General features: G+C 41.2%; 1 protein-coding gene across 2 annotated transcripts; it reads left to right on the forward strand.

Annotated features, from left to right (window-relative positions):
• Nucleotides 1-13,109: 13,109 nt before the first annotated feature.
• Nucleotides 13,110-24,816, forward strand: CCT8 (chaperonin containing TCP1 subunit 8). Of its 2 annotated transcripts, XM_051779761.1 has the most exons (16): nt 13,110-13,247; nt 15,068-15,158; nt 15,758-15,837; nt 17,009-17,158; nt 17,423-17,603; nt 18,329-18,390; nt 19,074-19,211; nt 19,659-19,837; nt 20,776-20,842; nt 20,923-21,010; nt 21,118-21,233; nt 22,441-22,512; nt 22,685-22,849; nt 23,254-23,373; nt 23,807-23,905; nt 24,575-24,816. In XM_051779761.1, exons 1-15 carry the CDS (start codon nt 13,188-13,190, stop codon nt 23,897-23,899), a joined length of 1,662 nt encoding a protein of 553 aa, XP_051635721.1. In that variant the 5' UTR covers nt 13,110-13,187; the 3' UTR covers nt 23,900-23,905; nt 24,575-24,816. The 2 variants fall into 2 exon arrangements, with proteins under 2 accessions (XP_051635721.1, XP_051635722.1); XM_051779762.1 differs by lacking the exon at nt 23,807-23,905.
• Nucleotides 24,817-24,941: the final 125 nt, after the last annotated feature.

Here is a 24,941-nt window from a genome sequence, read left to right on the forward strand (position 1 = left end):
GCCCGCTGACCCAATTCCAGAAAGGCCTGAAAGAACAGATGGCTCATGATAACTAATTTACATAGAAAGTAAGAAACCTAAAAAAACGCCTCAAGCCTAGGTGACGCCTCTAGTACCCTGGACATCTCATGGCCCAGACTGAGGCAGCTGGATCACCACTTGCTCTCACACCACTTATCAGCTGGATCGATGCTGGTGATCTCTTTTCCTTCCTTCCTTCCTTCCTTCTCTTTCTTTCTCTCCTTCACTCCTTCTTTCTTTCTTTCTTTCTTTCTTTCTCTTTCTTTCTTTTCATTTTTTCTTTCTATCCTTTCTCTTTCTTTCCTTCTTTCTTTCTTTCTGTTTCTTTCTTTTCTTTCTTTCTTTCTTTCTCTTTCTCTCTTTCTTTTCTTTCTTTCTTTCTCTTTTTCTTTCTCTTTTTCTTTCCTTCTTTTTCTGCATTTCTCTTTCTTTCTTTCTTTTTTTCTTTCTCTTTCTTTTCTTTCTTTCTCTTTCATTCTTTCATTTCTTTCTTTTTCTTTCCTTCTTTCTCTTTATTTCTTTCTCTTTCGTTCTTTCTTTTCTTTCTCTCTCTCTCTTTCTTTCTCTTTCTTTGTTTTTCTTTCTTTCTCTTTCTTTCTTTCTTTCTTTCTTTCTTTCTTTCTTTCTTTCTTTCTTTCTTTCTTTCTTTCTTTCTTTCTTTCTTTCTTTCTTTCTTTCTTTCTTTCTTTCTTTCTTTCTTTCTTTCTTTCTTTTCTTTCTTTCTTTCTTTCTTTCTTTCTTTCTTTCTTTCTTTCTTTCTTTCTCTCCCTTTTTAATTTTTCTCTTCCAGACAACCGAGAACAAACACTAGTTTGTTAGTCCCTTCCTTACACCTACTCCATAGTATGACTAGAATTAGCTGTTTACCGAGACCTGCTCTTCAATGCTGCCCCTTAGTGGGGGCATTTGAGAAATTCATAGAATCATAGAATGGCCTGGGTTGGAAGGGACCTTAAAGATCCTCTGGTTCCAATCCCGGTCAGGGACAAGGAGACCTTTCTCTAGACCAAGTTGCTCAGAGCTCCATCCAACCTGGCCTTGGAACACTTCCAGGGATGGGGCATCCACAGCTTCTCAGGGCAACCTGTGCCGGTGCCTGACTACCCTCACAGTAAAGAATTTTCTACTAATTTCTAACGTAAACCTACTTTCTTTCAGTTTGAAGCCATTCCCCCTTGTACTGTCACACCATGCCATTGTAAATAGCCTCTCTCCATCTTCCTTGAAGGTTCCCTTCAAGTAGCACAAAGCTGCAATTGGGTCACCCCAAAGCCTTCTCTTTTCCAGGCTGAACAAATCCAGTTCTCTCAGCCTTTCCTTATATGAGAGGTGCCCCATCCCTCTGATCATCTTGGTGGCCTCCTCTGGACTCCCTCTGATGTTCCTCCTGTACTGTGAACCACAGAGCTGGATGCAGCACTCCAGGTGGGGGTCTCACCAGAATTTGTCCTTCTCATGTCACACAGTCTCTGAAGACAACTTGAGTAGAACTGGATCACAACAGTATAATCTTGCACCATGCTTGTGCCTAGGATGGTACTCCCTAATTTAGTGGCCCCACTGAGACTCCAAAACCACATCCTGTTTGCTTGCTCCCCCCACCTTTTCCCCTCCCCGTTGCAGTGGATTGGAGAGGCGAATTGGAGGCACAAAGGGGAAAGATCATGATGTAAGGTGGTATAGAATAAACTCCTAGCCATGCCCACACAGCTCCAGGCTCCACCACCTCACAGCTACTGCAAAAAATTAACTCTGTCCTGGCTGGATCCAGGTTATTATCCACCTCTTATTCTATAACATCTACATCATGCCCAGATCCTACACCTTCCAACTATAAATATATATATTTTAATATACATATATTTTTTTTAATATATATACACACACATGCACAGGTATCATTTCCATAATCAATGGTCAGTCCTCCAAGTTGTCTCTTGAGTTCATTTAGTCTGTGATGTGGGTTCTATATGTCCTAGATATCTCCCAGGGCAGGAAGGTTGGTGTGCTGTTGGGCTGGTTGCAAACTGCATCAAGAGCTCACAACTGGTGTATTCCAGTCCATACTCATTGTCTATGGTAGTTATGGCATACAGAAGCAGTGTCATTCAGCAATGAATATTACACAGTTCAACCTTGCAGACTCTTGTCACTCAAAAAATCAAATCCCCTTAAGGTACACATCGTGTTTCCCTATCTCTGCATTACCGGCCAAATGCACCTGGGTCGTTCAGCAAAAACAGTCCCACAGATGGGTTTGCCTTTGCTTGAGGCAGGACTAATCCAAACCGTCTTCCCTAACACTTTTCTCATATGCGCCACAGGGACTTTATCCCCTTCTGTGGTATGTGAAGGTTTGGATTGGGTGGGGCCAACTCCATTGGTAGGTCCCACCACCCATTGCTTTCAATGCAGTTTTTAACAGTTCATTCAATTGTCCCAGAGGCTGGTGCATGACAGGGCATATGATATCCCTCCTCCATACTGTGCTGTTTGGCCCAGGTTGTCTATGAGACTAATTTTTAAATGAGTCCTATTGTTTGACTCAATTCTTTCTGGGGTGCCATGTTGCCACAGGACTTGCTTTTCAAGGCCCAAGATGGTGTTGCAGCGGTGGAATGTCTCCAGGGTATGTCTCCAGCCATCTGGTGGTTGTTTCCACCATTATAAGCACACAGCGCTTGCCTTGATGGGTTTGGAAGAGTGTGATGCCAGGCCTCCCCATATTTATAATTTGACCATTGTCCACCATACCACAGAGGCTTCACCCACTTGGTCTGCCTGACTGCAGTGCATGTTTCACAGACAACCTGAGAGATGGTGTCCATCCACTCCTCGATCACAAGACCATCTCTGTGTTGCATCTCTTCCCTGATGACCCAAGGTATCATGGGCCCACTATACCAGAAATAATTCACCCTTATGCTGCCAGTCCATATCCACCTGAGTCAGTTTAATCTTGACAGCTCAATCCACCTGTCCGTTGTGGCAGTGTTCTTCAGTGGCCCGACTCTTGGGTATGTGGGCACCTACATAATGTACTTTTACAGCCAACTTCTCTACCCGGGCAGCGATGTCTTGCCACAATCCAGCAGCCCAGATGGGTCTGCCAATCGATCTTTTTCCATTGGTCTATTCTGTGGTCCCACACGTTCTGTGGTCCATTCCCACAGAGCATTTGCTGCCATCCACGAGTCAGTGTAGACGTAGAGTGCTGGCCATTTCTCTCGTTCAGCAATATCTAAAGCCAGCTGGACAGCTTTCAGATCTGCAACCTGACTTGATCCACCTTGTCCTTCAATAGCTTCTGCAATTCACTGCATAGGACTCCACATGGCACTTTAGAGGTATCCTTATGATATGGCAGGAACTGTCAGTGAAGAGAACATATCACTTTTCATTTTCACCTAGCTGGTTATATGGGGACTCCTCAGCACGTCTCACCTTGTCCTCCTCCTCCCCTGATGGTAGTCTGAAATTTTCACCTTCGGGACAGTTTGTGAGGACTTCCAAGATGCCGGGGTGATTGGGATTTCCTATTTGAGCTCGCTGTGTGATCAGCATGACCCCCTTACTCCACATAGCATCAGTGGCATGATGTGTGGAAGCCAGAGAGTCCCTTACCCCCCCTCCCCAGCAATGACACACACAGCCCCAGGCTCTGCCCCCTCACAACTACTGCAAAAAATTATATCTATGTCCTGTCTGAAACCAGGACATTACCTACCCCTTACTCTATACCTTACTCTGCCTTGCACCACTTCTTTCTGCAAAGGTGGTGTCTTCTGGGGCAACTTATCCAAAGTGTTTGTGAGTGATCAAACAAGACAAATACTCTTGCAGAGTTTCTGCAGTGTTGGGGAATGCACATGACTGCTTCCTAAAGCTGCGGCATGCTGATGTTCAAAGTAAGAGTGATGGTATGGCTCGCTGCCACATACTGTCCCATTTCAAAACTGATTTAATGACTTCTGCCATCTCTTTGCCACTTCGCTGACAACAAGAATATCTGTTAGTGGATCAAAATAACCGACATAATGCTGTAGTAGATATTTTGGACCATTTTCATGCAAGAGAATGATTAGCAGAGAATCTGTTGTGAATCTCACAGGTAGAATCATAGAATATTCTGAGTTACTGGATAATGCTTCTTGAGCTCTGGCAGACTTGGTGCCATAACCATTTCCATGGGGAGCCTGTTCCATCGCCCCCAACCATCCTCTGAGTGAAGAATCTTTTCCTAATATCCAATCTAAACCTTCTCTGACACAGTTTCATGCTGTTCCCTCGGGTCCTCTCCCTGGTCAGAGAGAAGAGATTGATGCCTGCTCCTCCACTTTCCCTCATGAGGAAGCTGTAGAATGTGATGAGGTTCCTCTCAGTCTGCTCTTTGATGTCCATATTTTAGTCAATAGAACTCAGAACCTGGACCATAAAAATGCATAATGAACATTTAGACATTCATTTCACTGTACTATGTTAAAAAAAAAGAAATTAAGAAGTTCAAATGCATCACAGATAAAATTTATTTTTGATAAGCAATGAACACCTAGTCTGCAAGTTAGTAAGATAAGCAATACGGATGATGAAAAGCAGCTTGGATAATTATCCTCCAAAAGCAAAAAAAGGCAGAGATTTATTTACAGCTTGATTACAGTTTCAAGAATTTTAGCCCCATTACAGGGTTTGAAATTAAATCTACCTGATAGCCAACAGGGAAAACTACTACTACTACTGAGTCACGGATGTGGTGTTCACAGAATCATTAAGGTTGGAAAACACCTCCAAGATCATTGAGTCCCACCTTTGAGCGAACACCACCGTGCCACCTTCATCTTGGAATTCCAATGTCTGGTAATATCCTGTAGCTTCCCTCAGCCTCCTTCTCATTTCACCCATTCCTTTTGTAGTATGCAAAGCATTCGCAGATCAAATAACAAATTTACTGAAATCTGAGTGAACAAATGTTTCAGTAGCTTTGCATATCATTACAGCATGGTACAAACATTTGTTTCTCTTGATTAGATGTCCATCAGGGTGATTTTCTTATTAAATAAATTGCCAGGACTTTAACTTTCCTTTTTTTTTTTATTGTATATACTACAACACTGGTACATTTGCAATTATTTCTTTTGAAGTTGTTTATTAGAAAATGTTCTTTGCTTATTCCTTGTATGTAAACTGTGTTGTACTGCTTAAATGATATCTTGATAACTGCCCGTAATGATTTTATTTGTATATATATATATATGTCATTTTATTTTTCCTCTGCTGTGGTGTGATGGACTGAAATGTCAGTAGTGTCTCAAAGATTGTCAAAATTGTAGAAAGACTTTTTGTCAAACTGCAAAGAAGCAACTGCCTGTGTGTGACCACTGAGGAAGCTTCCCCTCCCAGTGCCTCCTGACTGGAATTTGGACTGTGACTGGGGACTTAAGATACTATTATCTAATCATCTCTAGTCTGAGGAGAAGTAAACAAGTCTCAGAAAGAAGAATGCATCTGTGTTAAGAATCTGCCCTAGCTGGGCTCAGAGGGTGGTGGAGGAAAAGGGTTTTAGGTGTGTGATGGTGAAATCTCTACACACCATCCTGCTCTGGGAAGACCATGTGCACATGGGATATTCACGTGAGAGGCAGCTGAGAAGGGGTCATAAACCATCAAAGACCCCCAAAGCAACTCCGCCTCAACTGATTCCTGAGGCCTTCTACCACCAGAGGACTGCACGGTGATCCAAGTGAGGCAACAAATCCAGAGCCTGCCACAAAAGACTGCAAAGCTTCCCTCCCCCTCCAGGTGAAGTGTCTGGCATCTCCTGAACATATATTAATCCACTGGGCTCTCTGTTTTGTGGGACCCTCACCACTGAGAAGACCAGAAGAACTGGACCGATGGGACACCACCAGGTTCCACAGTGGTGATACATTTTCTATTTTAATCTCTGTCACTTTCTTTCTTCCCCCCCTCCTTTTTCCTATTTCTTTCTCTCTCTCTTTGTCTGCCTCACAGTAACCATTAAATAAAACCCATACTATCGACTTTGGCATCTGGTCTTGTTTGCATCTTAATTTGGGCAGAGGCATTTCTAATAATTTTAATAACTGGATCATAACATTATTTTGGTGCAGCGAAAGCAGGGTAATCTCCTCTGACCTGAAGTGCCTTTGATAGTAGCATGGTCTTCTCTGAGGGGGTTGTGTGGTTGTTTTGTGTGGTTTCCTTCTGTAGGAACTCTTGGTAAGTCTGACACAATTCCCTCTGAGAGAGTTGAGGAGGTTGAGGTCTCTTCTGCAGAGACCTGAATTTTTGAAAACTTTGCCTCAGCTTCCCTCTGAGGGAGGTTGTGAGGATCCTTCTGCAGGAACTTTTGGAGAAAATGTCTGTCCTGTGTGGCTAGTGTAAAGAAAACATTTTGTTGTCCTTCACTGAAAAATTTCTTAATCACCTTTCTGCCCCTGGAGTGGAGAAGGTGGGAGAAAATTTGGATAATGAAGGAGTGGTTACATAGAAATCTGAAATAATATTGTCTTTACTAGATTCAGTTAAAGAATTGTATTTTCAGATAAAAGAGGAAAAGGAAAAAAGGCTGCAAGTGGAGGCATTGCTTGGGCATTGCTTGGGCATTGCTTGCTGCCAAGCATGATCATTTCCAAAAACTTCAGGTGGAGCTCTGGAATGTGCATGAGAGGCAGAGAATCTTACGGGAAGATTTGCAGGACATAGAACCCATAATATTCTCTGAAACAAGGTCTTGTGACTCAAACTTACCGTGCCCAGTGGAGGAACTGAGAGACAGTAAGCCAGTCTGTTTTTCTGATAAGGAGAAAAACCTAGTGTTTGCATTGACATCTGATGACAAGGAAGTAGCATGTTGACCCTTCATTAAAAACTGACCAGGGTCAGCAAACTGCTACTAAAATGGTGCCATATATGGCTACTGAGATATCAAAGCCTGGCCATAAATCAGGCAAGATTGAAATCCAGTCAATATTAATGCAGTGGGATGCCAAGAAGCTGGATCCTCTTCCCAGATGGCAAAAAGTTAAAACCACTGGAGTAAACAGAGCAAGTGTTATCTCACGAATTGATAAGGGTGAGAAGCAGAAGCCTCCTAAAAACCCTAAAAGAAACCTAGACCAACTGGCAGTGCTTGTCGAATTTTTACAAGCAGTCTCTCTCCCTCCAAACATGAAATTAATTGGAGGAGACTCCCCTGAAAAGATGGGGCAAGCAATAATAGCAGTGCAGCAAGCACTTCATGAAATAGAAGTTAAAACTCCACCTGAGAGATACCACGTTCATGCAGTTAAACAACTCGATCCACTAACAAGTAACTTGTCAGAGAAGTTTGTGTTCTCTTTTCCTAGGAATGCCAGCACCCCCCACTGAAGGTCAAAGGAAGCAGTTTGGACTGGGGGAACTGCCAGCAGATTTACAGGAGAAAGCTCACAGAAAGCAGCTGAGATCTGATAACCACTTTTCCTTTCGATCAGTCACATTTGTGAACATCAGCATTTCAAACTCAAGCATTATACCAGCCTTCCTTTTAATAATCAATCTGTATTAGGCCAAATTTTCACTTCTCTTTTATAGGAACCCGCCAACAGAGGAGATGGAGCTGTGTGGAACCAACAAAACTTTTAACCATCCTATAATTGCTTGAATTATCAGTTTATTAATTCTTGTGATTTGTTCGTGTTTCCATCAAGAACAATTTGTTGGGAGAAAAATATTAGCAGGACTATATAAGACAAAGCATTAATTCACTGGACTCTGTGTTTTGTCCTGAAGATCTAGTACTGGTTTAGACCATCCTTAGAAAATTCCAAATTGGGAATCTAAGTCAAGACATGACACAGTGAAGAGAGGAGACTACAGATCTCAGTGGCCCAGGCACCAGCCATCATAAGTTGCGGTCTTGACCTCAGAATCCTACCTTTTCAGCTACATTTTTCTTTCTGCTTAGTGTCTGCAGAGCTGAGAGAAATTCAAATCAGGTGTGGTAGTAGCTTGTTTCCAGGAGTCTGCAGACAGTTGTTATTTATTCTACTCCTCATTACTTCATTTGGACACTATTTCTGTAGAAGTCTATTCAATGCCGAGCCTGCCACTCTCTTCCGCTATTTCCTATGCTTTCTAATTACAGCCTAAAATTCCTATTTCCCTCACTCTCCAAATTAGTGTTCTCCAAGTTTCCACAACCACATAGGTACCGATAAGTTCTTCCCACCCTACAAGAACAGCTGAACTTTCAATAGCAGTCAGCTTGGATTTCCAGGTATTTCCAGGCTCCTGTGCACTGCACTGGAAAAGAATTCCCATATGACCAAGCTGAAAACTGAAAAGAGGTGTTTCTCTAGCCCCTATCTGATCCTGGATTTCGCCTCCTCATGGAAAACAGAACTCACCATCTAGAAGACTTGTCATTTTTGCCCAATTATATTTTTTTTTCTTATGATATCAAAACAAGAAGGACCTCAACAACTTTGCTTTCACTCACGGAGTAGAGGCTGTTGAATCGTGTTTTGGTGTGTACTGTACCAATGTCACAACATGATTTTATAGCTGACTGTACCTGCAACACAAAATCAATATAAACTGCACTGATACCTTTCTGAGACTATCATTCTTTCCAATTTGCTTGTTTAGAGGAACTTCTGAATTCTTGTCACTTGTGCAGGTAGAATCACAGAATTGTTTAGGTTACAAAAGACCTCTAAGACCAACTGACTGAGTCCAACTGTTCCCCCAGCACCACCCAGCCCACTGCTCATCTACATATCTTTTAAGCACCTTCAGAGATGGTGACTCCACTACTTCCCTGGGCAGCCTGTTCCAATGCTTGATAACCCCTGTTATGAAGAAATTTTTCCTAATATCTAACCTAAACCTCCCCTGGCGCAACTTGAGGCCATTTCCTCTCATCCTATTCTTGTTATCTGGGAGAAGAGACTGACTTACACCTAGCTACCTCCTTTCAGGTAGTTGTAGTAGGTCCCTCCTGAGCCTCCTTTTCTCCAGGCTAAACACCTCCAGCTCCCTCAGCTGCTCCTCATCAGGCTTGTGGTCCAGATGCTTCACAAACATCCTGGATCCTTAACTCAGCTGGGGACTGGCTTCACTACTTTAATATGTCAACTCTGTCAAACAATTTAATCTACTGCTTCCATGGAAAGGCAATACTCCTCTAAAATCCCCAGAAGTGCTTTCCATTGACTCAAGCTAACTGGATTAGCTACAGCAGAGAGAGCATACACTGAGATAAGAATACCAAATGGTATGGAAATCTTTCTTTCCTGATCAGCTTGCAATCCTCTGCACAAGTGAAAGAAGCCCAGGATGAGGGTAGTGTTTAACCCAGGACTTGTGGAGCAATGACCTAAGCAGTACTTAGTTGATTAGACTGTTTCTTCTCATTATGATACAAGTGAAATAAATACAGTCTGGGGAAAGCTGATGTAACTGCAGTTGCTATTACTAAGAGAATTATTCTGAATGTTTGGCCCTACATGGTTCACAGTTTTCTGTTTCACGTATAAGCATGATTCTCTGTAAACTAGGTATGGTCCTCAGCCTTCCCTCAAGATGCCATGCACATATTTTTCACTGGCCAGGTGTCAGTGTTATTGGACAAACACAGTTGTTATACTCACACTTCAGCAGATACTTTTCTATCCCTCATTTTCCATTGCTTGGGTTCCCACAGCTGAATAAACTAAATAAACAGAAATTACCCTTCTATCCTTTTTATGAACTTCCTGAGATCCTGTTAAAATTTTACCACCCTAGAATTTAACAAACAAGTGCCTACAGATAAACTGGGGATTTCCATGTGTACAGTAATAGATTTTAGCTGATGAAAGTGCAGCCAACTGCTAATAGCCAACCCTCTGACCTTTGGATGGTCCTTTAACATGGCAATGTCTGTGCAGAATATAAATGGTGTAGATGCATAGCTAAAAAAAGATCAAGGCCAAATTAAAGCTGTGATTAGACAGCGAGTCCAAAATAACTGCTGGTTATAACACAAAGAAATGTTCTAGTGATAATTGAATACAGATTAGTACATATGTATATTGCCTATATTCATAGTCACAAACATACATGTATATTTTGACTTTAGTGGTATTCCGGCTTTAAAAAAGTAGCTAGCATAAGTTTCAATAAAAGCACTGTACAAAGAGGGCAGTTCCAGAAATAATAGCATTATAGAATGTTCTGGGTTGAAGGGACCCACAAGGATCATCAAAGTCCAACTCCTAGTGCTTCACAGGACACACACAAGAATCTCACCAGGTGCCTGAGAGAGCTGTCCAAATGCTTCTTGAACTCTGGAAGGTTTGGGGCTATGATCACTTCCATGGGGAGCCTGTTCCAGTGCCCAACCACCATCCGAGTGAGGAGCCTTTTCCTAATATCCAACCTAGACCTCCCCTGACACAGCTTCATGCCATTGCCTTGGGTCCTGTCACTAATCACTAAAGAGCATAGTGCCAGCCCCTCTGCTTCCCCTTGTGAGGAAGCTGTAGACTGCTGTGAGGTCTCCCCTGTCTTAGTTCTGGTCAGGGAAAGGTTAGTTTTTGCAGGAGGGGGCATGGCCAGGATCTGGAAATTATTCTATACTACCTTGCACCATTGCCAGAGGCTGGGTTAAGGGAATCTCTTCAGTAGAGAAGGGGTCTCTTTTAGTCAAGTAAGTGCGGTGGAGGGGGGCAGTTGGGTATTGTCTGCTGTCAGGGGGTTTCTGTGTGAATCATTATTTCTTTTACCCTCTGTCATCAGTATTGTTGCTATTACTGTTTCCTTTCTTATCTCATTGCCATTTTCAGTAAATTGTTCTTATCTCAACCTGTGATCTTTACCTTTTGTGCCTCCAGTTCTCCTCTCCAGCCTGCTGCAGGCAGACTGGGGGTGGAAGGTAGTGAGTGGTGCATGGTTTCAGTGGGAGCACTTAACTAGGGAGTACTATTCCTAAACCAGAACACCGCTCAGTCTCATCCTCTCCAGGCTGAACAAGCCAAGTGATCTCAGTCGCTCATCATATGAGTCCCCCTCGAGACCCTTCACCGTCTTTGTAGCTGTCCTTTGGATGTTCTCTAAGAGTTTTATATCCTTCCGATATTGTGGTGCCCAAAACTGCACACAGACTTGAGGTGAGGCCACCCAGCACAGAGTAGAGCAGGACAATGACTTCCTTTGACTGGCTGGTGATGATGTACTTAATGCACCCCAGGACGTGGTTTGTGCTCCTGGCTGCCAGGGTACTGCTGACTCATATTCAACTTGCCATTGACTGGGACCCCCAGGTCCCTTTCCATGATACTGCCTGCTCTCCAGCATCTCATTCCCCAGTTTGTCTGTAAATCCAGGGCTGCGACATCCCAGGTGCAGAATCTGCGCTTGTCTTTGTTAAACTTCATACAAATATCTGGAGACAGCATAAGACACAGAAACACTGCTCCCCCGTCTCTGTCTCTCCTTGTGCCAGTGCAAAGTTTTGCACAGCTATGTAGTGAGCGGGAAAGCTGAAAGCTGGCCAGGCTGCTTTGGGGTTAGTCTTAATGCAGATCAGTTCCCTAATCTGATTCATCACATGGATGCACAAATGTTTGACAAGAGAGGATTTGAGAGAAGAGGAAGGAGAATGCAGAGGTGAAACAAACAGCCTTAGATGGGACTGGCTTTATGGCCACTGTCCCTGCTTAAAATAATGGACTTTGAGTGTAGAATTGCTGGGCAACAGCAAATTCATGGCTGCAATATTATGAGCAGAAACACACATGGGTAAATTTAATTCTCCAAGCAAAACCGGCTCTTAGGAAGAATCCTAAACTGGTGAGAACTGGACAGCCGAAATGCTGAATGAGAAGAGTTGAGTCTTTCACCCCCAAGTTGCTTATTTTACTCAAGTGGAGTTGAGTTATTGAAAAGCACCATGCAATGCTGTGATAGTTACTACTGGCCTGAGTGAACTGACTTTGCTTTTTGCTGTAGTTCCAACATTACACAAGTTAAATTTTCTGTATATAACTCACTTCAGAGACTAATTAAATGACGGCATTTTAATTATCAAAGAGTCAGTAAGGGAATCTCAGCTCCCTAGTCTGATGAATGCTCACAATTGTCAGACAATAACAACCCTTGATTTAATTTCTGAGCTAACACTTACTAAGGTTCTGATGAAACAAGCGCTTTGGAGAGATCATCCCTGAAAAATCAGAGAATATAGGTCAGAAGTTATGGAAAGATAAATATTCAGCCTTTCATGTTATGGAAAGATTGTAATGAACATAAACTTGAGAAGTGTTTTTAATAGTAAAATCCCATTTCTTTGTTATCCTACATACTATTTGTTGCCTTGATTTGTGGAATAACACCGAGCACCCAGGCTTTCACAACTCTGAAATAAATAATCAATGCCTCTCTCAACTGTGTAATTATTGGCTTGTTGCACACCAACAAATCTAATGAATTAGATTTTTGTGGACAACAATGGGGCAAGAGGGAATGGCTTCAAACTGAAAGTAAGTAGGTTTATATTAGATATTAAGAAGAAAGTCTTTACTGTGAGGGTGGTCAGGCACTGGCACAGGTTGTCTAGAGAAGCTGTGGATGCCCCATCCCTGGCAGTGTTCCAAGGTGAGGTTGGATGGAGCTCTGAGCAACCTGGTCTAGTGGAAAGTGTCCCTGCCCATGGCAGGGGGGTTGGGACCAGGTGATCTTTAGGGTCCCTTCCAACTCAAACGGTCCTGTGGTTCTAGGATACTTATTTTTCGTATCTGTGCATTGCGCTTCCACTTGGACAAGTCAGGTAAGAACTAAGCAAAACACCTGACTGGAATCTGCTAAGTTTTATGACCAGTGCTTGCCACTGGTGCCCAAGGAAGACTCTGCACTGCTTCTGGGACTTGTATTACAAAGTGTCCTGAGGAACGCCTTGGGAATGGTATGCTGAGCTCGACAAGGAAAGGAAGGCTCTGAGGGAGCCGGTCCCAGCCCTGTATTGCTGGGCGCGCCTTTCACGACGCTCTTCCCCCTGCGGCACCCGCCTCCCTCCCGCGCTGAGGGCGGAAGGACGGCCCGGCCCGGCCCGGCCCCGCCGCGCGCCTGCGCCGCCCCGCGCTCCCGCCGTGCCCTGCGCGCCGCGGCCCCGCAGCGGAGCGGAGATGGCGCTGCACGTCCCCAAGGCCCCGGGCTTCGCCCAGATGCTCAAGGAGGGGGCGAAGGTGAGATAATCGATGGATGGATGGGTGAATGGAAGGGTGAGCGGGTGGGTGGGTGCTGGAGGAGTCTCAGGGCGGTGGCGCGGGGAAGGCGCTGGAGGGCCGGTGGGGCCCGGCCGTACCACGTGCCCCGCGGGGCGGGGGCCCGGCGGTTCGCGCTCTGCCCCCCGCCCGGCCCGGGCCCCCTCCGCCGCGGGGATGGGCTCCGGCCCGGCCCCGCGCTCTGGAGGGTGGCGCCTGGCGCACGCAGCCTTCGAGAAAGCTCTGCCGGGCCCTTTCGAGCTGTGTGCCCCACTCGTGCCCGCGCGGTTTGGAGAGCTTTTACAGCAGCATTCAACCGGGCCCTGTCGTTGAAGCTGTTCAGAAGTGTCCGACTTGTTATAGAAACTACTTGACTCTCCCTGTGTCTTTAAGAGAAGGACCTTTGTCAGCGCTGCAGATCAGTGCAATATTTTCCATATAATTCTTTTCCATAAATCCATATTCATTGTATTTAATGTTAGCATAATGGAGATTTTGGTGTTATGGAAGGACTGTGCCTTAATGAAGCAACAGCTTTCTTTGAAAAGAACAGAAAGGCAGCAGGTGTAGGTTTTTTCTTCTTATTCACAGAATCAACCGAAGGCTTTGGATTGGAAGGGACCTTAAAGATCATTTAGCTTCCACCCCCCTGCCATTGGCAGGGATACCTTCCACTAGAGCAGGTTGCTCCAAATCCCATCCAACCTGGCCAGGAACATTTCTAGGGAAGGGGCATCCACAGCTTCTCTGGGCAACCTGTGTCAGAACCTCACCATCCTCACAGGGAGGAATTTCTTCCTGATGTTTAATCTAAACCTGCTTTCTTTCAGTGTGAAGCCATTCTCCCTTGTCCTGTGGGAGGCCCTTGTGGAAAGTCCCTCTTTCCAAGCGAGGGACTTCTATGATAGGGAAAAAATAAGAAAATTTCTGTTTGCTGCTACTTAATAGGAAGAAGAGTGAAGTTAGCAGTTCTGAAAGCCCTCTGTGTTTCTCTTTAGAATCGTTTGAGTCAAATAATGGCATACTCAAGGGCAGGGGCAGAACAGGGAAACAAAGTGGCCTTCCTGCTGGTTGACTAAAGGAGAATTCAAGGCCTAAATAGCAAGAGCTGTCTTCTGCAAAACAAAGGAGTCAGCTGGCATTCTGAGATGTTTTTGTATTTAGAGAGTATACATGAGAAAGTACCTTTCTCTCTTATGGGCCACACAGTATGTTTTGTCCTACTCTTTCTTCTTTCTTAAGGCCCTTTCTGGGGATCCTGTCTTTTCTTAAGGTTTCAAAACTGAAGCCAGGCTGATCACAGCCTTAAACACAAATATTTTATTAATGATTCTTCTGAATTTTCAAAATGCACATGTTTGAACATAGGACTGAGTTAAATGATTTTTGGGGAATACAGAGCTGTGAATAAAGAAGCACATACAAAAATCTCTGCTAACAAAACCCCCCTTACCCCTCTCCAGTCTTGTCTTGGTTGTTTTCTGTTTTCCTTTGTCATGTCAAACTTTTTTGGAAGACTGAGGGGGTGCAAACTGTATTGAAAGTTGAGTCACTGTTCAGATTTTCTGTTCAGAAGCTTTTTTTGCCTGCTGAGCTGCCTAGTTGAGAAGGAGAAAAGTAGTTCTTTTCTCGCCATCTTTGGGTAAGGTTTGGTTTCCATTTAAACTGTAAGTGACATCAATTTAAATGAATAAAAAATTTTCAGGGCCTCACTAGATTGATGCTGCTTTGATGAGAAGTTACTAGCTCATGACTTTTTTTTTTTGTTAGCCTAATTCTGATCAGATCATTTTTCTGTTTAGCATTATTCAGGACTAGAAGAAGCTGTCTATAGGAACATCCAGGCATGCAAAGAACTTGCTCAGACCACCCGTACAGCTTATGGACCAAATGGTAAATAATTCCTAAAATTGTTGCCACGTTTTTGAGACAAATACTGTGTTTGGAGACTAAACATACCTTGACAAAGAAGCAGCTGTTTGTTTCTTGAGGAAACACACTGGAATTGCTGTAGAACTGTAAATATATCCTTGTGACTGTACAAATCAGATTTTGTTTTGTTAGCTCTTGAGTTAAGTGCAGTGTATCTGCCTTTGCCGTGTTTTTGTAGCAGTTACTGTGTTCTCTTTGCTGCCCTACTGCCATATGAAAGAGCACAAAAAGTAAAGGAAAGATGATAATATGGCAGATAGTGAACTTAACCATAACCATGGCCAGTCAGATACACGAAAACAAATTGTGTTCTCCTGGATTGGTTAATTAAATAACATGCTAGTATTTCTGAAGAGAGAACTGCTTATTCAGAAATTATTGGTTTTTCCTTCATGTAACACATTTCCAACTTTTATTTGGAAAAATATTTTAAGTTCTTGAATTATAAATAGGGCCAACATTTTAATATGCAAGATATACCTGAAAGTTTTAAAACTGTCTGCGTAAAAAATATTTGCATAACGAATTATTTTTGAAATTTTTTTTGTTTCCCTCATTAGGAATGAACAAAATGGTTATCAATCATCTGGAGAAGCTTTTTGTAACAAATGATGCTGCTACTATCCTGAGAGAGCTGGAAGTAAGTTTTCTTGCTTCAGAAGATATCAGCTGTGAACTGGTGTTTCTGTTCATGGGTTGCTATGATTCTGACTGTCAATAGGGAAATGCATGTCACTGTGGCAGATTATTTACATATGCCACTTTGTAAATAATTTACCTTTTTCACTGAATTTGAGATCCACAGTGAGGAATATAACTCTGTAAAGCAGCATTAAATAGTTGTAGGAGAAGCTTAATAATTCCCTACTTTTCCCCAAACCACTGTGTGGACTTAGAAGAGGGTATGTCTAGAAATACAGTGTTCTGGAAAAGTCTGAATGAAATAGTTGTTGTGTGTTAATCTCCCAGTGTTGTTAGTTGCCTTGTTCTCCTGTCTGCTTAGAATCCATCAGGAGAATTTAAGAAGCTGTGGGTATAGCAGCATCCTCCTGTAAATACTGTGAAAGCATAAAAAGGCTGTTCTGTCCTAACTTTTCCTTGTACTATCAAATTCATATTTGTGACACAGCACAAATAATATTTTACTGAATTCTATACTTACTGACAGAAACTGTGTAAATATTAAGTATTTCCTTACTGAATGCATTGTGTTAGTGTTCAGTATGAGTAGAATAACTGGAAGCCTCAGTTCTGATATTAAAAAATAATCTGCATACTAGTGACCTTATCTGATGAGTTTTGCATGTTACTTTCTGGTATAAAATGACAACTGCTGTGATTTTATCCAAGAATACAGCGTTTTGTTGCATTTATTTGAAAGAAAGGGGAAGCAACGCAATCTTTTAGCAGAAAAAACTCCCACTAAAGTTGTAATTTAGATGTCTGCTTTGTTACACATGAATTCAGCCTGAAGATCTAAACTCTAGAGTGCTTTCTTGTTGCAGAGCTTAGTTGTGAAGCCACTGCATCCTGTAAAAATAGCACAGAACCAATATCAAAGATGTGTGATTCATGTTGTAGGGGCAACGTTCAGTTCTCTGATTTTGTTTTAATATAAGTTTGTACTTTTTCTTATTAGGGAAGTCAACCAATTAAGGTAATCTGTGCTGCTTTCTTTTCCAATTTTGTGTGTTCTTAGTATCTCTAGATACAATTTGAAATAAGAGAGCTTATACGGGATGTGCAGAAAAGCCTGGACCTGCATTCTTAGGTGGGATGTTAGTAACCAAGATGTATACCTTCTTTTAAAGGTCCAGCATCCTGCAGCAAAAATGCTTGTTATGGCTTCCCACATGCAAGAACAAGAAGTTGGAGATGGAACAAATTTTGTCCTTGTTTTTGCTGGAGTTCTTCTGGAGTTAGCAGAAGACCTTCTGAGGATGGGGTTATCTGTCTCAGAGGCAAGTTGTATTGTTTTTGCAATTCATGTAGCTTGAATCTAGATTACCATTGGTCAATATTTCTAGGTTGTAATATTGTGAGTCACCTGTTTTCTTATGAACTAATTTTTTTAGATAAAGATGTTTGAAGGAGAACTGTTTTGCTGCTTGTGATTGCTAGCTTCCCTTGAAAACTTCTGCATTTGCTGATGTTCTATGACTGTTTGAAAAGGAGAGAAAAGCTGTATGAAGCAATGTAGTGAATATTTATTGTTTGATGCACAGGTGATTGAAGGATATGAAAAGGCTTGCAAGAAAGCCCTAGAAATTCTTCCAGACTTGGTGTGCTGTTCTGCAAAGAACCTTCGAGATGTTGAAGAAGTGGCATCTTTGTTGCACACTTCAGTGATGAGCAAACAATATGGCAATGAACGTTTCTTGGCAAAGCTTATTGCTCAGGCCTGTGGTAAGTGGACAAGAATAGATGTGGGCATGCATCTAAAAATCTGGGTAGGTTTGCTTATGGTCGTTACAGCTGCATGTAAGACAGAAAGTATGGTTAGTTTAACAGATTGGATTGGGTGGAATGCTTTAGCCTCTGAAATAGGGCTAACCTTTCTCCTGTTTAACTCTTCATTGGCATTGTGGCTCAGAAAAGGTTTGTGTTTCCCACTAAACGTTTATAGAAATAGCTTTGTGTCTTTTTAAGGCAGAAACCCCTCTTTCTCCCTCTTTTTTTATAATTAGGAAGATGTATTGCTCTTCAGATAAGCTGTTAGTAGTCTCAGCCACAGAACAATGGAAGCAAGACTGTAGTTCTGTTGAGTTGCTCTTTCCCTTTAGATTTTCAAGAAAAAGCCTTCATGTTTAGTTCCAGTGTTTTCTCAAATATTTATAGAGTCAGACTTTTCTCTTGAATGTACATGTATGAATCAATATTTGAACTCAGTTACTGAGCAGCTTGAATAAGTGTTGTTTATTGATTACTACATTGTAAAAAACCAAAGTTTCTGTTTCTCTTGATGCCAGTTGTTAGCAGGTGATAATTGTCTTGAATTTAGGTAGGCATCTTAAACCATTGAAATTTAGTACTTCAGAAAAATTCCAGGGATTTTTTTATGATGCCATTGCTCTACTTTATTCATTAAGCAGCACAAATTAATTCCTTTTTTTTTTTTTTTTTCCAAACAGTTTCCATTCTTCCTGATTCTGGTCATTTCAACGTTGATAATATCAGAGTGTGCAAAATTGTGGTAAGTTTGAAGTAGCTAGCTTTACTGTATTATTAACTGTAAACAGTTTAATGAAGGTTAATCTCTGAACTTTGAAAGAGTCTTTTCTAATTTCTGTTGTGTTGTGGCATGCATAGTAGATTTTGAAAATGGGTCTTTACTTTCCTTGGTTAGTACCCAGTAGCAGCTTTCAGAAACCAAAATCATTGATATTGAAAGTAATCTCAAATGGGGACAATGTAAGACAGTGTTTGTTGTTGCTGAATAAGCTAAAGTCTTATTTCTTTAAGCTGCAATGATAACTTAGTATGTTACAACCAAATGATTGTAAGATCTGCTTTTCATGCAGTGTAGTGCAGCATTCTGAAAATATGATGTTCCGTCATTCACAGAATCATAGAATCACAGAATGGTTTGGGTTGGGAGAGACCTTAAATCCATCCAGGCCTCTGCCATGGGCAGGGACACCTTCCAGTATTCCAGGTTGCTCCAAGCCCTGTCCAACCTGGGCTAAAACACTTCCAGGGATGGGGCAGCCACAGCTTCTCTGGCAACCTGCTCTAGTGCCTCACCACCCTCACATTAAAGAATTTCTTCCTAATATTTAATCTAAACCTACTCTCTTTCAGTGTAAAGCCATTCTCCCTTTCCCTATCGCTACATGCCCTTGTAAAAAGTCTCAAATTCCATTTATTTCCTTTCAGGGTGCTGGTATTTCTGCTTCCTCAGTACTGCATGGCATGGTTTTTAAAAAAGAAACTGAAGGAGATGTTACTTCTGTCAAAGATGCAAAAATAGCCGTGTATTCCTGCCCTTTTGATGGGATGATAACTGAAACTAAGGTATGTTGAAGCTCAAAATAAGTTACCTCTCTAAAAATAAGAGCACATAAACATAGACTTTAATATTTATATTCTTGACACTTGGTGATTGAGATATTTTGGTTAATATTGATTTATTAGTTTAAAAAAGTTCACAGAAAATGTTTGAACCTAATTTTGCTTCACAGGGTTTTTGAGACTGGGGAAGTAATGTTGGTTTTTTTGGGTTATTTGAGCCAAACTGCATGCTTGAATGTCTGAACCTCAAGGTTGTCTAGAAATACCAGAATTGCCCCTTTGGTTCTTTTTTTTTTGACTTGTTTTACTTTGTTGCCTATGAAAGGTATCAGTATTACAAAATAAGATGACTTGAGGTTTATGGATGGGTTGAGAGGCAGAATGGTTTGTCAGAGACTTGTAGGCCTGTGGCTTAGTGCTGAGTTGATAACGGTGTATGTGTTTCACTAGGGCACCGTCCTCATAAAGAATGCTGAGGAGCTGATGAACTTCAGTAAAGGAGAAGAAAATCTTATGGATTTGCAAGTCAAAGCTATTGCTGACAGTGGTGCAAACGTGGTAGTAACGGGTGGCAAAGTGGCAGACATGGCTCTTCATTACGCCAATAAATACAACCTTATGTTAGTCAGGTAAGTACTAGGAGAGCATAAAGACGTTTGGTCTGCCAGATTTATGAAATGCACTCACCATCTTGTCGCTTAGCTCTGAAACAAATTACCAAAAAAATACTGCAGATTAGGTGTTTTTCTAGTGAGTCAAAATCTGACCTACAATTTGGTTGTTTCACAGCTTAAGTTTCTTGGTAGAATTTCATCTCCATACGACAGCTAATGGAGGAGTAATTTGTGTATAGTGTAGTTATTGTGCTTTAAGTGTTTCTATAGCACACTGAAATCAAGAACATCAAAATTTCTAGATCTAGTAAAGAGGGATGTGACCTCAAAGGCATGTGAGATTATTCCATAATGTTTTCTCCTCCTCACAGTCTTCTTGTGATGATTTAGCAATGATGAGAATGCCTTTGTGCATCACTAATGTGTTTATAGATGGCAATTCTTAATAACTGTGTGTCTTTTTTCTATTCTGTTCGTCTTCTTACTTATAAATAAAGCATATTTGTAGATCCTCAAAATATAGTCTGCATAACATAAAGTCAGATTTACCAGCAGCAGCTCTCAACGTCTCACAAAAATAGGTAGTGCTTTGTTGAAAGCTGTAAATTTATTGGCAGTGTCCAAAACATTTGCACTTCTGGAAATGGAGTGTGGTTCTGTAATGTCTTGTATAACAAAGGATTATTACAGAGGCATTGTAAAGATCAATTCAAGTTTTTTGCATTAGAGGAGGAAGTTTGATAATTTCCATGTGTCTTACTTGTTTTTAAATTCTTAGAAAAATAGTCTTTGCACAGCATCACTGAAAGTAGATAATTATAACTCAAAAAAGTAGTTGAATGGATTTAGTAATGATGCAGTAAATTTTGATCTTGTCACTGGTTTACAAAATGCTACTGAGTTAAGAGAATATTCTTATGTATTAATGTTGTTCTGGAAACTTGTTTTTAAAGATTGAACTCCAAGTGGGATCTGAGGAGACTCTGCAAAACTGTTGGTGCAACAGCCCTACCCAGACTGGTACGGACTTTTCAAATGAGGAGCAGGAGGGTGAGAAATGATGAGCAGTTTCACCTCTTAACTCTTGTTTTTCTTTCCAGACTCCCCCTACTCTTGAAGAAATGGGTCACTGCAGCAGTGTGTATTTATCAGAGGTTGGGGATACACAAGTTGTTGTGTTTAAGCATGGTATGTATGTTCTGTAGAACTGCTAGCACTGCTCTTCTAGAAAGTGTGATGTTCGTATTTGTTTTATCTGTAAGAGAGTTAATTCAGTAATGCATATGTCTGAACAGAAAAGGAGGATGGTGCCATTTCCACTATCCTCATTCGTGGATCCACAGACAATCTGATGGATGACATAGAGAGAGCAGTGGACGATGGTGTCAATACTTTCAAAGTACTCACAAGGGTAAGTAGCGAGAACACGCAAGTTATCAAAAGTGAGCAGTGGATCAGTTTGAGGCAAGACTTGTGCCTGCTTTGTGCTCATTTGCTACAAAGGCTGTAGCAGGTATATATGTTACCTACTTAGGAGCCTTTTGGAGTTGTAGAGAAGGCTGTGCTGTACTGAGGTGTAGAGGGCTCTCTAGAGAAGATTGCTGCCAATGCTGTTGTGAATATAGGATACATAAAAGGTGGTGCTCAGCATGCACTGCACTCATTTTTTCCAGTAATGAGTGAATGCTTGAAGGTAGATTAGTTTTGTCACTTTTTAATGACAGTCAGCTCTTTCTTGGTTTACTCTCTAAATGTTTTTTGTAATGTTTTGGAATGAGACCAGGCACAGAAGAAAATCTAGATAGCTTTGTCATTCGGGATCAGGAGGAACTGATTGGTTGCAGACTAAATTTCTAATTCATTTGTATGAAGACATGCTTCCTCCACATGATACAGATGTGCTTTTATGGAAAGAACTCAGTCGTACAGGTTTTTTTTTTCTGAGCATCTTTTGTGGACTTGGCTATTATTCTTTCTTTTTTTTTTTTTAATACATAGGATGTTTCTGTATTTAGTAGGAAAAAGGCATGCAAACATTGTTAAAACTGTTTGACCCTTAATCTCCTGTACATACCAAGACATGCACATTAATTTAGAGCACTGAAACACTGTGCATTTATGATTGTCTCCAGGAGTTTTCCTGGCTTACAATTTATGATGATTACTTTTTGGTTTAAAAGACCAGAGTTAATAGGTAAATGCCTAATTTAAAATGAAAGAAAACAGAAACTCCCAACACCTTGTGATACCTGTTGACATATTAAACTTAGTGTACAGTGGATTGGTTTTCTGCATGACATTTCCCACCAAAATAGTAGAAAAGATGAGAAAATCTAGGAATGCTATTATTAGTTAGCCAGGAGTTGAAATTGTTTAAAAAAAGCCAAACAATCCCAGACACAAACCCCACTGCATTATTATTTTGCTTTTTATAAAATGAATGAGTAAATTCTGTTAGATTTCCCCTATAATGCACGTTTGTTCGGAAGCCGTTTCTTAATAAGTCTGTGTGGAATGAAGTTCTGTTGCACTCTTGATGGAGTATAAAAAGTTCTGAAAAGTAAAAATTAATAGATGCTTCAAGCAAAAAAACTGTTTTGGTGTGGTCTTGTTCACAGGATAAACGTCTTGTCCCTGGAGGTGGTGCGACAGAGATCGAATTAGCCAAGCAGATCACATCCTACGGAGAGGTACAGCAAATGGGCTTCTTCACTTCCCATTTTTTCACATCTCTTACAAAAAATACAAAAATTACTTCATACAAACATATATATGTGTGTGTATTAATAAAAAATGTAGGGGAAAATGCCATCCTGTCTTAAGGTTTTTGAAATGCTGACATGGTTTTCAACTTCACTTTAGTCCTGTCCTGGGCTTGACCAATATGCCATCAAGAAGTTTGCTGAGGCATTTGAATCCATTCCTCGAGCACTGGCAGAAAACTCCGGAGTAAAAGCTAATGAGGTCATCTCCAAACTTTATGCTGTGCATCAGGAAGGGAAGAAAAATGTTGGATTTGATATCGAGGTAAATAGTCTCTCATGTTACTTGGTGCCCTGCAGCGCAGGATTATATTTAAAAGTACTTCAATTGGAATGAAGTATTTATAGATTATTTTAAATCATTGGAAGCTCTGCATTGCACAGTCTGGAATAGTAACTTGTTAGAATTGAAATACTTAAGTGTTCTAATCAGCAAGCAGTTAAATTCAGCACAGTGTAGTGGCCCTGTAGGCCAGTAGGAGGTGAGGTGGGATACTGAACTAATGTGACTGCAAATAAGTCTTCAGTAATTATTGGTTTTGTCTTCCTGCCAATGGATTAGGAATGAAGGTTTTCTGAAGGGAGACAGATGAGATCAGAGAAGTGATAATATCTTGCTAGGTAAAAGCCTGAAAAAGTTTTGAATGATGTTTTTCCCCCATCTGATAGGCTGAAGCTGCTGCAGTGAAGGATATGTTGGAAGCTGGTGTATTAGACACATATCTTGGAAAATTCTGGGGTATCAAGCTAGCTACAAATGCGGCAGTAACTGTCCTAAGGGTTGATCAGGTAAGCTTACAGTAATTTGGGTGCTGAATTGAAACCTTGCAGAACCCTCATGCAAAGCAGGTGAATCTTCTGGGAATGCAAGGTGTAAAAATTAATGGTACTTGAAAATGTGGTTTGTTTATTTCTTATAGTGAGGAAGTAATTTGTTCAAGAGCTTGTAATCTGGAATGGTGCTGCTTCTATGGCAGTGCTATTAATGTTTGTTGGTTTTGAGTTTTGTTTTTTAAAGATTGGACAGTTGATACTTGTATTCAGAAAGTTGTCCTGACTTCTTTAGGAACAAGATGTAAGAGAAGAAACCTTCTCTCATGTATTGTTTTTACACGAAAATCCAATTTTTAGGAATAACAGAGGTTACAATCTTAATGATAAAAGTCTTTATTTATTTTGTGAAACTTTAGCAAAAATGTATTTGCATGTAAAATTTCTGTAGATTATTATGGCAAAAACAGCAGGCGGTCCAAAAGTCCCTAAGCAACAAGGACATTGGGATAAAGATGACTGGAAAGATGAGCCTGAAAAATAGTGTGCAGTAAGCTCTGTTTTCTCTAGCAGAGAGGTATCTGTGTGTGAGTGCATGCATGAGTTCATTGACCAGCACGTGGCAGGTTGTATCTTTGTTGATGACACATAACACTGCTGCCTTCTGCTGTGTGCTGATGGCTACACCCCGTGTTTGTGCCTTTGCAAATGAATTTTGCTCCTAAACCCAAATTTTCATGGAAGGAATGACAAATGCAGTTTCAGTTTTACCTTACTTGTCACTATAGCAAGTGCAGAGAATGAGCCTTTAACATGGTAGGACTAATGGACTTCACAGTTTTAAAGTGTGATATTTAGATGTGATAATTCAGAACAATAGCTCTGATAATGCTGCCTTCTGTAGTGTGCATCCTGTAAACTAGTCTGTTGCTGGTCTGTTTAAGCACTCACTTTCTGTAGACTAACTGGTCTGAATTTGCATGCAGAAATGAGGTAAAATACCTTTTTTATTGTATCAGGATTCAGCTTCTGCCTTTTTCAAGAGAAAATAACTAAGTTGTGAGTATATTGATTAGACGGATAATAGTAATCACTGGCTTAGGCTCAGAGTAGGGAAACTGCATGAATTTAGTGAATGCTAACAGCATCAGTGGCTGTAAGAGTAGGGGAAGAGCCTGATTCTAACGTTAGCTTTTTCTGCTTCTCTATTCTCTTCAAGATCATTATGGCAAAACCAGCTGGTGGCCCTAAACCTCCATCAGGAAAGAAAGACTGGGACGAAGACCAAAATGATTGAACAGTTTAACTGTATTTCTTAAGTGACGTGATTATGTGAGGTTTTTAATATCCCAGTTGGAACCTGTTGCAATGTTTTGCTTTTGCCTTTAAGTTATGAACAGTGTACAATGGAGTGCAGAACTTCAAACACTTCAATAAACATACTCACTGTTAAAATGCTAACACTCATTTTATTTGGACCTAGCATGACATGGTTGTTCCCAATCCATGAATGTGTAGGATGACAGTGTGTGGGTGTAGTGATCTGACCTTGACTGGCTGCCTGACACCCTTTCCCAATGAGGAAG

The sequence above is a fragment of the Manacus candei genome, unplaced genomic scaffold (genome assembly GCF_025592945.1).
Source record: "Manacus candei isolate 608988 ecotype Guabito, Panama unplaced genomic scaffold, ASM2559294v1 h1tg000014l, whole genome shotgun sequence".
Classification (NCBI taxonomy): domain Eukaryota; kingdom Metazoa; phylum Chordata; class Aves; order Passeriformes; family Pipridae; genus Manacus; species Manacus candei.

Excerpts from the sequence above, each read along its gene's own strand:
- CCT8 (XM_051779761.1), top strand. The coding sequence starts at position 13,188 with ATGGCGCTGCACGTCCCCAAGGCCCCGGGCTTCGCCCAGATGCTCAAG. Across the intron at positions 17,159-17,422 it reads TGGGGTTATCTGTCTCAGAG|GTGATTGAAGGATATGAAAA; the intron begins GCAAGTTGTATT and ends TTTGATGCACAG. Across the intron at positions 17,604-18,328 it reads GCTTATTGCTCAGGCCTGTG|TTTCCATTCTTCCTGATTCT; the intron begins GTAAGTGGACAA and ends TTTTCCAAACAG.